The following is a 14,190-nucleotide window of genomic DNA, read 5'->3' on the forward strand; positions in this document are numbered from 1 at the left end:
AGGTTTTTTGGGGGGGGGGGAAAAAAAGGTTCTGAGACGAGTCCATATCGGGCTTCCCATTTTTACCTTCAGGGTGAAAAAGCCATAAAAAACGTCATTCTGCAACCCGTCGCTGTCTTTGATTTAATGTCAAAGATACTCGTTTTTCAGTTTTATGTAGCGAAAACTTGGAGCGCTTTACGTGGGCACCAGTTGCATTACACAAGGGCATATTGATTTTTTTTAAATCACTGGACGTCTGGCTCAAACCTGTTGTCTCAGCTCGAAGGTTGGCTGCTCTAGCCTTACACCACTTAATCGTGTTTTGTTTCTTCAGCTTTGTATCCCTACGATGCAGTTACATTATTTCTCCTGTCACCAAAGAAACCTTGGAATTAAGTGACAGCTTATTACACATTTATACTTAACTTCTCTACAAAATAGCTTTAAAACATTGCCAAGCCAATAGATCTGCCTTAACACTTATAAGGTTCCAAAGGCGAGACCTATTGGCTATGCCAATGCTTGTTATATAAATGGACTTTATTCGCATTAAAAAGACAAACAAGAATTTAGAATTTTCAAAGGTAAGTTTAACACTTTTTAACTTAGCCTTTTGGATGCAATAAATCATTGCAAGTGGATTAGTAGCCACGTCTCTAAAAATGCCTTTTAGCATTCTCCTGAACCATAAGGGGTTGGGGGCTAGTCACAGGGACCACTCAGGTCTGGGGAGACAGTTACCCGTGTCTGCCAGCAGTCTCGAGGTCCTCAGTCACCTTCCAAGAAATGATCCTGATGCTGGGGATGCAGGATGCTTGTATAATAAAGTTGTGGCGAGTATTTCTGGGACACTCTATCCATGACAGCATGAGTCGTCTCTGGCCTCCGGTCTCGATCTCTGACGATGCAGAGGGGAAGTCCAGTGCAGGTCCAGTTGCCACTGTTTTGCTGGTCTCCCAGTTACAGGAAACAAGGGAGTCCGAAGGTAGTACACTAGGGACCTTGGGCGTTTAACTTACTACAATGACAGTGGACCCTAGTAGTTTGGGGGCTCAGGGTAAGAATAGACACAAACTGGAATAGTATTTATGTCCTTTGTCCAGCCGGACAGGAATTTATTTGGCGATGCACACAATCAGAAAGTAATGTCAAGGGGGCACAGCCCGTGACCTACAGTGAACAAGACAAAACAACAAGTATAGGCAAGAGCGAGCAAATCGGTCTGTATACTTATAATCAGTGAACAGACTTGATTGTAGTTTGAGTGACCATTGTACATAGCATTCACAAGCATATTCAGTACATATGATCCTATTGTGTCGACGACATTTCGATGCCGAAAAACAAGATAAATGGCATCATCTTCAGGACAAATATATAAATCATGTTTGTCTTGGAATTATAAACAACTGCCTTTCATGCAATGATAGCGTGGATTTCAGGATATCCCGCTTTTGAGTCAAGATCACGGCTTGAGTTGTGCCTGTTGCAGAATCGCAGGACGTGGCATCTCTGGTCTCCCAGTTGCAGCAGTTTGCAGGGGTTGCTTGTTGGTGAGTTGTTTTTTTTTCTGGCAGGGTAACCAGAGTCTAAATGCCACGGTTTCCACGGATATCTGGGCAATGCAGGCTCCTTTACCTTTTATGGCCTTTTATCTGCAACAGGGAGTTAGCCAACTAATCCTTGGAATCAATATTTTTGTTCTGGTACCTGTAAGGTACTTTGCCATCAGTGGGCTACGTTCTTTCTTTGCTTGGCCCTCTGGCTCAGCAGGTGCAGTCCAGTCTTTGGTGCAGCCTCTCCTTGCTGGTTTCAAGGAGTCTTCTAAAGTCTACTGTGCAGTCCACTAGTGATCTGAGATCAGGGTACCTGAGTCACTCCACTTTTATGTCTGCTTTGAGCTTGTCTGAGGGGGGCAACTAACTAGCCAACATTCTACAAGTTCCCATAGGCTATCCCACCCACTTTGTGACAGCTTCTGGGAAGTGTGGCATCTAGCTATCCCAGAGTGCATTATTCTGCTTACTCCCAATATGACCAGACCGTTCTCTTGGTGATGGAGCTCGCTAGCCCACCCCAAAGGTGTGGCTACCTGGAGGCTACACTCACATCAGAAAACCTGTTTGACTCCAGGTTTTCCTTCCCTGCTGGGGATGGTAGCCTAACTTCCCGAACAAAGGAAACAAACCTTCCTGATGTGTGCTCCCTTCAAAACTTTGCACCATTGCCCCCTCTAGCTGCTTTCCATGAAAACAGCCTTTTTAGTGGCAATAACTTCTACCAGGAGGGTGAGCGCATTGCAGGCTTCTGCACCCAAGCATCCTTAACTGACCATCTTCCCTGATACATTGGTGCTATGCATTGAGGCCCCCTTCTCACCGAAAATGGTAAAACCATTCCACGTGGGGCTATCAGTCACCTTGCCCACTTTCTATGCTCCTCCACACCTCTATAACGAGGAGCGACCTCACCGTCTGCACCCAAAAAGAGCTTTGTTGTTCTAGCTTGACCGCACTATGAAGTTCCGGGTGGACAACCAACTCCTCTGTCGCGTAGATTGGATCAAAGAAATACCATGCAGTGCAGAAGAGGACTATCTCGCGATGGGTCATCCTCTGCATCAAAATTTGCTATGCTCTGACTACAAAACCGACTCCGAAGGCTTAAGAGCTCATTCCACCAGAGTTAAGGCTGTCACCACAGCATTGCAACATGATGTTCCAGTCCTTGACATTTGTCGTGCAGCAACGTGGGCATCACTGCACACTTTTACTAAGCATTACTGCCTGGACATTCAAGTTCGCAGGGATGGCCTTTTTAGCCACTATGTTCTGCAGGATTTACTGGTCTAATCTGGTCCATGGTGCCTCCTCCGGGGATGGTATTGCTTGGGTATGTTTTATAAGGTAAGGAATCTGCGGCTAGATGTCTGTATCAGATGGACAAGTTACTTACCTTAGGTAATGCCTTATATGGTAGAGACATTATCTAGCCGCAGATGCCTTACCGACCCACCCATCCTCAAAAAACAGGTTTTTAGGTTTAGGGCTGATCCCTTTCAAAGCCCAAGTTGTTTTAAATACGTCAGTGCCCCTCATGTCTCCGTGCTCCTGCCGTGGAAAGTCGTGAAAAGTAACTGACATCAGCATGTTGAGGTGTCACCAATATAGGTGACGTGGACATCGCTTCTGACACTGCCAACGACGTCACACGGAGGCGACCGACGCCACCTACCGGCACGCAAGGGTATTGCTCATGCAAAAGTCTTCCGGATCCAGCCTGATGCCTGGGATATTCTAAAGTAAGGAATCTGCGGCTAGATTATGTCTCTACCAGATAAAGTGTTACCAAAGGTAGGTAACTTGTCCTTTTCACTCACAAAACATTCTCTCTAAGGGCACAAATATAAGCATGGAGAAAGAGACAGTTCTTCTTTAAAAAAAACTGGAAATCTGAAGCAGCTGGTTTCTACCACACTGGCAAGAAAGACCAGCACCATCTGACAATACAAGGCTTTGCTAGACTGCATGTCGGCCAATTTTACTTTGCCAAAGTAATAAGTCACCATTCCTCCAACATCTCACCAATGAATTAAATAAAGCATTGAGCCGACTTGAACTGAATATAGTGGAAGATAGTGTACACAGCAGTATGCTAAGTTACTGCATTTCAGGCATGTGGATCAATGAAAGATGATTATACTTGGGAATTGCAGCTACAAATCGGTAACTTTCAAAAATAACATTTTGTAAAAGATCTCCTCTTCGTGGTCTGCAAAATGTGTTATTGTTGGATGCACTGAACTTTGTTTCTGACCAAATGGCTGTTGTGTTTTAAATTATTGGTTAGAATGAGTATTCTCCTTATTCCTTTTCATCTGACCTCACTTGTTTTTCACAGTATTTCTCAGATCTACGGAATAGTATTGTGAATAGCCAGCCACCAGAGAAGCAGCAGGCAATGCACCTTTGTTTTGAAAACCTGATGGAAGGAATTGAAAGAAACCTGTTAACAAAGAATCGTGACAGGTGAGAAGAGCTTCTAAGGGCTTCATGTAGTAAGCGCTTAGATGGAGTCTTGCTTTGGAAGGAGGTTGGGTGGAGTAGAGTCATTGGATAATTAGGGTTTCTTTGTACTGCAGGGATACTATTGTACAGTGAAGGAGTATTGTACAAATGTGATGAATGAGGTTACTGTCTTAGCTAAACTGTTGACACAATACACAAGTCTTACTGTCATCTTGGAATTGGCTGAAACCAAAGCCAGATACCTGTAGGTACGGATGTTGAATGTGGTGTATTATACTTTCCACTCTAGCATGGTCTTTACTTCTCTCTCTAAACCTCTACTGTAATTGAGATACATTTAGGGGACTTCCATCCATCCACCCACCTCACCTCAAATCCTCATTGGGTCAAATTTAGAGAGCCTGGCATCAGGCACACCCATGTTTGAGCTCATTCCTGTGCGTCTTGACTGGATCTGTATTCCATATACATCTGTTAGAGCCAGTGTGTAGCAAGCTGGCTACTTATATAGTGTAGTAGAAAAGTGTATGCCCTGTAAAGTACCCACTTATCCCTTATAAGTGGACAGAGGCTTGCTCTAGCAATCCCAGTGTGCTCTCTTTCGGGGGTTGTGTAGTCGAGCAGCCTTGAGCTTATCAGAGAGGAGTGTTAGACATCTGCTGTATGTACACATTCAATTAAATGATACACATGACTGCAAGGGGGCAGCTCCACTACTCCACAGGAGTTCCTGGGTCTTGGGTGAAGACTGGCAGTTCTCCCCTGTATTTGGAGGGAAAGGCAGCTGCAGGATAAGTCGTGTTTGACGCAATTGTCGAGGACAGCAGACAGGCGGGCAGGTTTGGAGGCAAGTCATTTGCTGTTTTTCTGTTCTTGCTTTTGCGATTCTTCAGCTTCTGTCTCCTTCCAGGTTGGCAAGCTCTGATTTCCAGGTATCGGGGGCTCTCCTAAATACAAAAATCTGAAAGAGACACGTTAGTGATAGATTCCTTACCTTAGAATATCCCCAGGCGTCAGACTGGATCCAGAAAGTTTTGCTTAGCAGTACCCCTGCGCGTCAGTAGGTGGCTTTCAGCGGCTCCGCGTCCGTCATTGGCACCAGCCCCGAGATGACGTCACGTTAGGTGCCGCCCGTGCGCGCTGACGTCAGTTCTTTCTTTTTCCGCGCCTAAAGTGCAGATCCGGATTGAGCAAGTACCTCAGTCATTTTTTGACTACTTTTTGAGACTTTTTATCTCCTTCTTTTGTCCTGTGGGTCGTGCCGCCACCACCTCCACCAGTGGCGTGAAATTACATCAGACAAGTGCGTGCTGCAGATAATCTATCATAGTTACTCGCTCCCCTTTCTGTCCTCCCCCTCCCCTCCCCCAGCCATGTCACCTCGGTACCACCGCATGTCAGGGGATCATTTGGCTCTTCTCCGTCAGGAAGTCACGGCCCTCCTGGCCAAGGGGACCATCAAGTGCGTTCCTGATCAGGAAGTAGAGAGTGGTTGTTATTCCCACTACTTTCTGGTCCCCAGTCCCCAAGAAGGACAAGGGGTGCCTGAGCCCCATCTTGGACCTCTGGGACGTCAATCGCTTCCTCTGGAAGGAGAAATTCAAAATGCTGACTCTGGCTCAGGTCCTGGCTGACCTCGACCCTGGAGACTGGATGGTAGCGTTGGACTTGCAGGACGCTTATTTTCACTTCCCTGTACTGCCGGCCCACCGGCGTTACCTGCGGTTCATGGTAGGCTAGGAGCATTTTCAGTTTGCCGTATCCCCTTCGGCCTTACCAGCGCCCCTCGGGTGTTCGCGAAGGTGATGGCGGTGGTCGCGGCTCATCTGCGCAGGTCAGGGGTATCAGTCTTCCCCTACCTCGTCGACTGGCTGTTGAAGGCTGGCTCGCCCCTGGCAGTCGTCACCCACCTCCAGACTACGGCCAACCTCCTGCATTTGCTGGGGTTCTCTATCAATGTGCCAAAGATGCACCGGAGTCCCTCTCAGAAACTCCCCTTCATCTGAGCGGTTCTGGATTCGACTCTGTTTCAGGTTTATCCTCCAGAGCAGCGAGTCCGGGATATTCAGGCTATGATTCCGCTCTTTCAGCCTCTATCCCGGGTTTCAGTCTGGATGACCCTCCGGCTTCTTGGCCTGATTTTCTCCTGCATCCTGCTGGTGACACATGCCAGATGGCATATGTGGGCTCTGCAGTGCGACCTTCCAGTGGGCACAGCATCAGGGCAACCTGTCCGATCACGTCCAGATCTCAGAGGGCGCTGCACAACAGTTGCAGTGGTGGCTCACGAATCGCGATTGGGTCAGTGGCAGATCCCTCTCCCTTCCCCAACCGGAGCACTCAGTGGTGAAAGACGCTCCTCGTGGGGTGGGGAGGCGGAGATCAGAGGCTTCTGGTCTCCGGCCGAGTCCCGGCTCCATATCAACCTTCTGGAGATGCAGGCGATCTGACTTGCACTGAAGGCATTCCTTCCCTCTGTCCCGGGAAATGTAGTGCAGGTGTTCACGGACACCACCACTGCCATGTGGTATTGCAACAAACCGGGCGGGCTGGGGTTGTGGACCCTATGTCAGGAGACTCAGCGCCTCTGGACATGGCTGGAACGTCAAGGCATTACCTTGGTGGTTCAACACCTGGCAGCTTCTCTGAACACCAGAGCAGACAAACTCAGCCGCCGGTGCTTAATGGATCACAAATGGCGTCTGAACTCAGACGTGGCGCAAGGTCTCTTTCTGCAGAGGGGAGAGCCTTGGTTAGCTCTATTCGCCACCGAAGAGAACGCGCAATGTCATCAATTCTGTGCGTTGGAGTTTCCACTGCGGCACTCGCTCGGCGACGTTTTTCGTCACGAGTGGAGTTGCGGTCTGTTGTACGCCTTTACACCTATACCACTTTTCCCCAGAGTGCTGAATAAGATTGTGCGCGACCGGGCCCAAGTCATCCTCGTGGCTCTGGATTGGGCACGAAGATACTGGTATCCCGAGCTACTCAGCATGGCGATCGATTCGCCGATCCGACTGACTCTTCGGGAGGATTTTCTGTCGCAGCAGCAGGAGACGGTCCTCCACCCGAACCTGTCCAGCCTCCACCTCCATGCGTGGAGATTGAGCGGCGACAGTTGACAGCTTTCGATCTTCCTCCCGAAGGCTGTGATGTCATTCTGGCAGCCAGGCGTCCCTCCACTAAGACGGTATACGCCTGCAGGTGGAACACATTTGTGGCATGGTGCACAGCAGAGGCTGTGAATCCCCTTTCTGCTCCTCTTTCTGAGGTCCTTCTGTTCCTACTATCAAAGGTTAACTTTCGGCCATCTCTTCCTTTCTAAGACTTCCAGATCAGCCTTTGCTCTTTAAGTCCCTGGTTGTTAACCGTTTCCTGAAAGGCATTACACACACGTTTCCTCCCGTGCCTTTCATAATGCCTCGATGGGACTTAAATCTTGCCTTAACTTATCTAATGTGCGCTCCCTTTGATCCCCTTCATAACTGTCCTTTACGTATTCTCACTCTAAAGATGGCTTTCCTGGTAGCTATCACCTCTGCCAGAAGAGTGAGTGAGCTCCAGGCTCTTTCTTCTAAACTTCCTTTCCTTTCTGTTCATCCGGACAAGGTGGTTTTAAGGACCTGTCCTTCTTTCTTGCCAAAGGTTGTCACTCCCTTCCACAACGGGCAGACTATCACTTTGCCCACCTTCTTTCCGCCTCTGCATCCTTCAAAAGAGAAAGCGAGGCTCCACCGTCTGGACCTAAAACGTGTGCTCTTGTTCTATCTGAAGCGCACACAACAGTTCTGGGTGGATGACCAGCACATTTTTGGCTACGTGGGCACCAAAAAGGTCTGGCCGTGCACAAACAAACCAACTCTCGGTGTGCATAAAAGCATGTAAGTCGTTGGCTAAAAAGGAGCCTCCTGTGGGGCTGCGTGCCCATTCTACCAGGGCAGCGTCAGCCGCTACTGCCTTGTGACGCGGCATTCCCTTACAGGGTATTTGTCAGGCAGCTACGTGGGCCTTGCTGCACATGTTTACCAAGCATTATTGCCTTGACAGTCATGTCCGGAGAGACGGCTTCTTTGGCCGTTCTGTTCTCCCTGACTTTCTGGTGTAATCTTGTTCGTAGACCCACCACTTGGGTTGGTATTGCAGGTGTATACATTCTAAGGTAAGGAATCTATCACTAACGTGTCTCTTTCAGATGCACAAGTTGCTACTTGTGTAACAATATATCTGTAAGAGACATTAGTTAGTGATAGATTCCTTACCGCCCCACCCAATCTCCCCGTTCTGCGAACTGATTGCTAGTGTTAAGGTCATCCCTTTCAGGGCCCTAGTTTCATGGCACCAGTGGTCAGTTTTTTGCATAGCTCTGCGTCAGCGCGCATGGGTGGCACGTAAGTAGTCTCCGCGACGTCATCTCAGCGCTTACGATGCCAGCGAAGCCGCGCGACGCCACCTACCAACGCGCAGGGGTACTGTTAACGAAAAACTTTCCAGATCCAGTCTGACGCCTGGGGATATTCTAAGGTAAGGAATCTATCACTAACTAATATCTCTTACAGATATATTGTTACACAAGTAGCAACTTGTGCGTTGCTACCTCGCCCACTAGCCCCTTCTGGTCTAAAACACATTAATTTTCACTACAGACCAACTCACACAATTCTCCTACACTCAACACAATTTCACTACATACCACATAATTCCATTCCTCGCCATACAATTCCGCTATATGCATCCAGTTCTACTCCACTCAAAGTTCCACTCTATACCCCACAATCTCACACCACACAATTTAACCCCATTCCACTTTATTCCATTCCACAGCAGACAATTCCATGCTACACAATTACACTCCTCTACACACAATTACACTCCAGTCCACACAGTTCCACATCACACAATGCATCCCTTCACCACACAATTCCTTACCAGACAGTTCCACTCCACGCCACACTGCTCCATTCCACGCGACACAGTTCAACTCCACGCCACACAATTCCACTCCACCCAACAAAATTCCAATCCACGCTAGAGTTCCACTCCATGCTACAGTTGCACTCCACACAATTCCATACCACGCCACACTCCACTCAATCCCACTCCACGCCACAAAATCCCACTCCATGACACACAATTTTGTGCAACACACTGCCACTCCATGCAGTCCCACTCAGCACAATCCCACTCCAAACAGTTCCCCTCAATTCCAGTTTATTCCACACAATTCTATGCAACACAGTCCCCCACACAATTGCACGCCACTCCACCAAGCGTTATGCAATTCCATGTAAATGTACAGGAATTTATATAGCGCAAATCACCAAGCGGTTTCTAAGCGCTTGCTTAGGGAACCCGTCCTGGTATTCCCCTGTGAGATAACCCCGGCAGGGTATCCGCAAGGTGAAAGCCAGGCATCCCGCCGCGAGGGGCCGTTGTGGAGATTAAGCAAGCTATTGCCCAGAGTCGCAGAGTGTAAACCCATGAATCGAGTAGGCACCGGAGCGAGAATTGTCGAGTCCATGGACATTTTAGGACTCAAGACCCCGCCGAGCCGGGAATTGAACCCTGGTCCCTGGCTGACCTCTGCTTCCAGGTCTGCCTCCTCTAACCAGTGAGCCACGCTTCTCCATGCCACTCCACACCATTACACTCCACACAATATCATCCCATACCACACAATTACACCCCATACCACACAATTACACCTCATGTGCTACAGTTTCACTCCCCACAACACCGCCCCACCCAATGCCACTCTCCGCCACACAGTTCTATGCCACTCCATGCCACACAATTCTACTCCACCCCACCCATCTCCATTCCACCTTATTCCTCTCCACTCAATTCCTCTCCACTTCACCCAGTTTCTCTCCACTCCACCCAATTTCTCTCCACATCACATAATTCCAGTCCACACAATTCCGTTCCACTCCCCTGCACCCAATTCCACTCAACTCAATCTTACTCCACACAATTCTACTCCACGCCACACGGCTCCATTCCACGCACACGGTTCCATTCCACGCCACACGGTTCCATTCCACGCCACACAATTCGACTCCACCCATCAAATTTCCAATCCACGCTAGAGTTCCACTCCAGGCTACACAGTTGTACTCCACACAAATCCATACCACGCCACACTCCACTCAATGCCACTCCACGCCACACAATCCCACTCCATGACACACAATTTCGTGCAACACACTGCCACTCCATGCAGTCCCGCTCAGCACAATCCCACTCCAAACAGTTCCCCTCCACTCAATTCCAGTTTATTCCACACAATTCTATGCAACAGTCCCACTCCACACAATTGCACGCCACTCCATAAAGCGTTATGCAATCCCATGCCAATCCAGCCATTACACTCCACACATTATCATTCCATACCACACAATTACACCCCATACCACACAATTACACCCCATGCCATTCAGTTTCACTCCACACAACGTCGCCACACTCAATGCCACTCTCCGCCACACAGTTCTATGCCACCCCATGCCACACAAATCTACTCCACCCATCTCCATTCCACCTTATTCCTCTCCACTCCACCCTATTCCTCTCCACTCCACCCTATTCCTCTCCACTCCACCCTATTCCTCTCCACTTCACCCAGTTCCTCTCCACTTCACACAGTTTCTCTCCACTCCACCCAAGTTCTCTCCACATCACACAATTCAATTTGTTCCATATAATTCCAGTCCACACAATTTCGTTCCACTTTCCTGCACCCAATTCCACTCCACTCAATCTTACTGCACACAATGTCATTCCACACAATGCTACTCCAATCCTACAATGCCACTCCACACAATGCCACCCACTATGCTCCACTCCACACAATGACACCCCACAATGCTCCACACTACGCAAAGCCACTCCACCCCCACATAGTTCAACTCCACGCCACACAATTCCCCTCCATGCCAGTTTCACTCGAAACCACAGTTTCACTCCATGACATACTATTCCACTCCTCATAGTTCCACTCCAAGCCACAAAATGCCACTCTTCTCCACTCAATTCCACACCTCGTCACTCCGCACAAATTCACTACACAATGCAACACAATGCCACTCCACTCAGTGCTACTCCACTGAACTCCACACAATGCCACTGTATTCCTTGTTACTCAATGCCACTCAGTGCCACTCCACAACACACATTGCCTTTCCACTCAATGTCACACCACTCCACCCAGCCACTCAACACAATGCTAATCCACTCCACACAGTGCCACTCCACACCACACAATGCCCCTCCACGCCACACAGTGCCACTTCATGCTACACAATGCCACTCCGCGCCACACAATGCCACTCTGCGCCACACAATGTAACTCCACTTCATTTATAATTGCTTGAAACTTCCTTCTGTAGCATACAGTGGTATCAAATTGCCAGTTTTTCACAGTGTAATAGGTTGATAATGTGCTATAGATTACAGGAGTCTCTTGGTGCTGAAATAAATTTGAAAGACTAATGTAGGTATTTACATGATTGGACATCCTGCAACTGTTAGAAATGTGCGGATCAGTACACAAATATAGTCTTGCTTATTATTTTTGCAGATAAGTTATGCATTACTAAACGGTTTTCTCTGTGTATCTGCAGGTTCACTCAGAATTTGTCTGCATTCAGGCGAGAAGTAAACGACTCGATGAAGAATTCAGCGTGTGGTGTAAATAGCAACGACATGATGAGCTGACACTTTCTGTGACACCCCAGTGTGTAGCCGCATCTCTCAGGCCTGGCTCAATCGGGTGGCCAGGGATGGGAGAGCTTGTCAGATCCTGAAGGCGCCCTTCTCCTCCCTGGGAGGGAGGGTGGGGTAGGGACGTGGCTGCTCTCCCAGTGGCCGTTGGAAGAAGGGGGGGACAGGAGGTATTTTAAAGGGTGCTCCCACTTCATGGGCATTGTCAGGATAACCAGCCTGCTGCCTCCCCAAGAATACTTGGATGTTGACGCTTCCCCTCTTCAGCCCTCTGCCTTGTATAAACATGTAAATTTTTTCATAACATTTTGAACACTGTTTATATTGATTCAGTTGATAAGAAAAACGTGTGATTGAAGTTTTTATCTTCTAATACGGGCCCCACCCTCCCCCAAATCCACGGGGCGCTGTGAATGAAGAGACATCCTCCAAGCTTCACGAGAGGAGATCGTATTAGAGTGGCAGGTGCAGCAGGAAGCACAAGAGAGAGAGCGAGGTGTATATTTCCCAAAATGTATATTTTTTCTTAATTGCCCTGAAATACCAGCCGCTTCCTGTCACCTTGTTTGAGGTACTTTGTGTGAGATGAGGGCCACAGCCCTTTGCGCCCCCAAACTCCTTGCATTTGTCCCCTGCAGCCTAGCTCCCAAGCTCTTTCCGGGCTGGCGGTCAGCACTGCTTTGCACTACTGGGGGTTTTCCTTACTGGACTTGGCTGCTGGGAGGGGAGGGCAGGGCTTGTGCCACAATGTCTCCCTTGCCTTGTGGTTTCACCCATTGTATGGTCTATGACTATCGGATATATTACATCACAGAGTTACATATGTGGTTTTATGGATAGCTGTTCACAACAAATAAATTGAAAGCATGTGTGAAACTCTTCAAAAAGAAAATCCAGCATTCCTCTTGTATGGCTCACCAGAGCCAGGAAGACCAGGTCTAAGCTTCCAGGTCACAGGAAGGCTATGCGCATTTGTTTCCGTTGAGATGTAGGGGATCTACATCTCGTTTCTAAAGGTATGCATTCCTTCCAGTGTCAAGAGGAGTACACATTCTAAGTAAAATGCATCAATTTCTGTACTCCACCTAGATTTAATAAATATATTCCCACACTTTGCGCCCTGAGCCCTATCCCATCTGTGTCAAGTTGGTTTGTGTCTTTGTAGAGGACGAAGGATATTTGAAAGTGGTTGCATGATGGGGGAAGAGGTGTGGGTCACCTCTGCCTACATAGCACATGGGTTTGAGGTTCAGTCCCCAAAGTTTGGAAGTAGGGTTTATTTAGTAGGTTAAAATGTGGCCTCATACTCTTAATGAAAGTCTATTGAACCTCCAAGAAGCTACATTCTATATTTAATATTTAAAGTAAAACTAGATACAGTTGGTACCTATTGAAAGTTTAGTTGCAGTGGTTGACGAATGGGGAGCCCCACATTACTCCTTTTCAGTAGACTGGACACACAGTGCAGCAGCAACTTCTTTGTCACTTTGCAGTTGAGTGCAGGCACCTACTGTGGATGTGCTTATTCCTCTTTGACGAGTGTGTGTGCGTGTGTTTGTCGGGTCCTACGGTTGTAAAGACTCGCAGGTGGTTTTGTAAGAGGGTTGGCTGCATTTAGTGTATGCATTGTGACAGCAAATAAACATCAATGGTTTGTACTGAGCCTCGTCCTCACCTCATTACCTAAAACAAAAAAAAGAAATTGCCATCAAGTTAGAACACACCTGTAATTTTCCTTCGGCAGGTATATTTTGTTGTTATGCTTTCATACGGCCTGCTAACATTTGGAATGTGTATTGATTTCTATTATAGTCTTTTTCAGCATTATCCTGGAAGCACATCCCCCTTTATGCATGATGAGATGCTCTTAAGAAAAAATAATTGAAACAAATCACCAAAAAGATAATCCGTAATTGCAAACCCACCACAAAAATGTTATGTTCGAGGCATATGAGCTGCAGATTACACACTATGCATAGATGGCCACCTAGTGTTGGGCCCAGATGTTTGCAGTTTGTTTTGTTGTAGAAAAGTCTTTGGAAGTCACAGAATAGGTGACTCCTCCTTTGGATGATACTGCGCATGGGCATCGGCTCCATCCCCATATTGTTTTTTCCCGCCACCGGGCTCGGATGTGTTTCCAGCGCTCCGTGTTGGAACTGTTTTCCTTCGGCGCGCAATCCTCACCAACTTCCAAAACTTCGTTTCGAATGCTTTCCAGTCGACGCTACTCTTCAACATCGAGGATCTCGATTCCGGTCATCGTCGGCGGTCTTCGGGCCTAGCTAGGCCTCGACTCCAGCTCATGGAAAGGACGCCATTTAAAAAGTGTCCTCAATGTGGGTCGAAGTTTCCCCACTCCGACCTGCATGAGGTGTGTAACCTCTGCCTCTCTCCGGAGCACGAGGCAAAGGACTGTTCAGCTTGTGCCACTTTCCGCTCCAAAAAGACTATACAGGAC

The 14,190-nt window shown here is 48.0% G+C and overlaps 1 protein-coding gene across 9 annotated transcripts in view; it reads left to right on the top strand.

The window, feature by feature from the left end:
* Nucleotides 1–13,391, top strand: part of XPO7 (exportin 7) — a 687,768-nt gene extending 674,377 nt beyond the window's left edge. For all 9 annotated transcript variants that reach the window (XM_086943668.1, XM_086943671.1, XM_086943674.1 and 6 more), the window contains 2 exons: nucleotides 3,883–4,010; nucleotides 11,630–13,391. In XM_086943668.1, coding sequence (XP_086799794.1) covers nucleotides 3,883–4,010; nucleotides 11,630–11,723 — 222 coding nt within the window. In that variant the 3' untranslated portion in view covers nucleotides 11,724–13,391. The remainder of the gene's footprint in view (nucleotides 1–3,882; nucleotides 4,011–11,629) is intronic.
* The last annotated feature ends 799 nt before the right edge of the window (nucleotides 13,392–14,190 follow it).

The sequence above is a fragment of the Lissotriton vulgaris genome, chromosome 11, assembly GCF_964263255.1.
Source record: "Lissotriton vulgaris chromosome 11, aLisVul1.2, whole genome shotgun sequence".
Lineage (NCBI taxonomy): Eukaryota > Metazoa > Chordata > Amphibia > Caudata > Salamandridae > Lissotriton > Lissotriton vulgaris.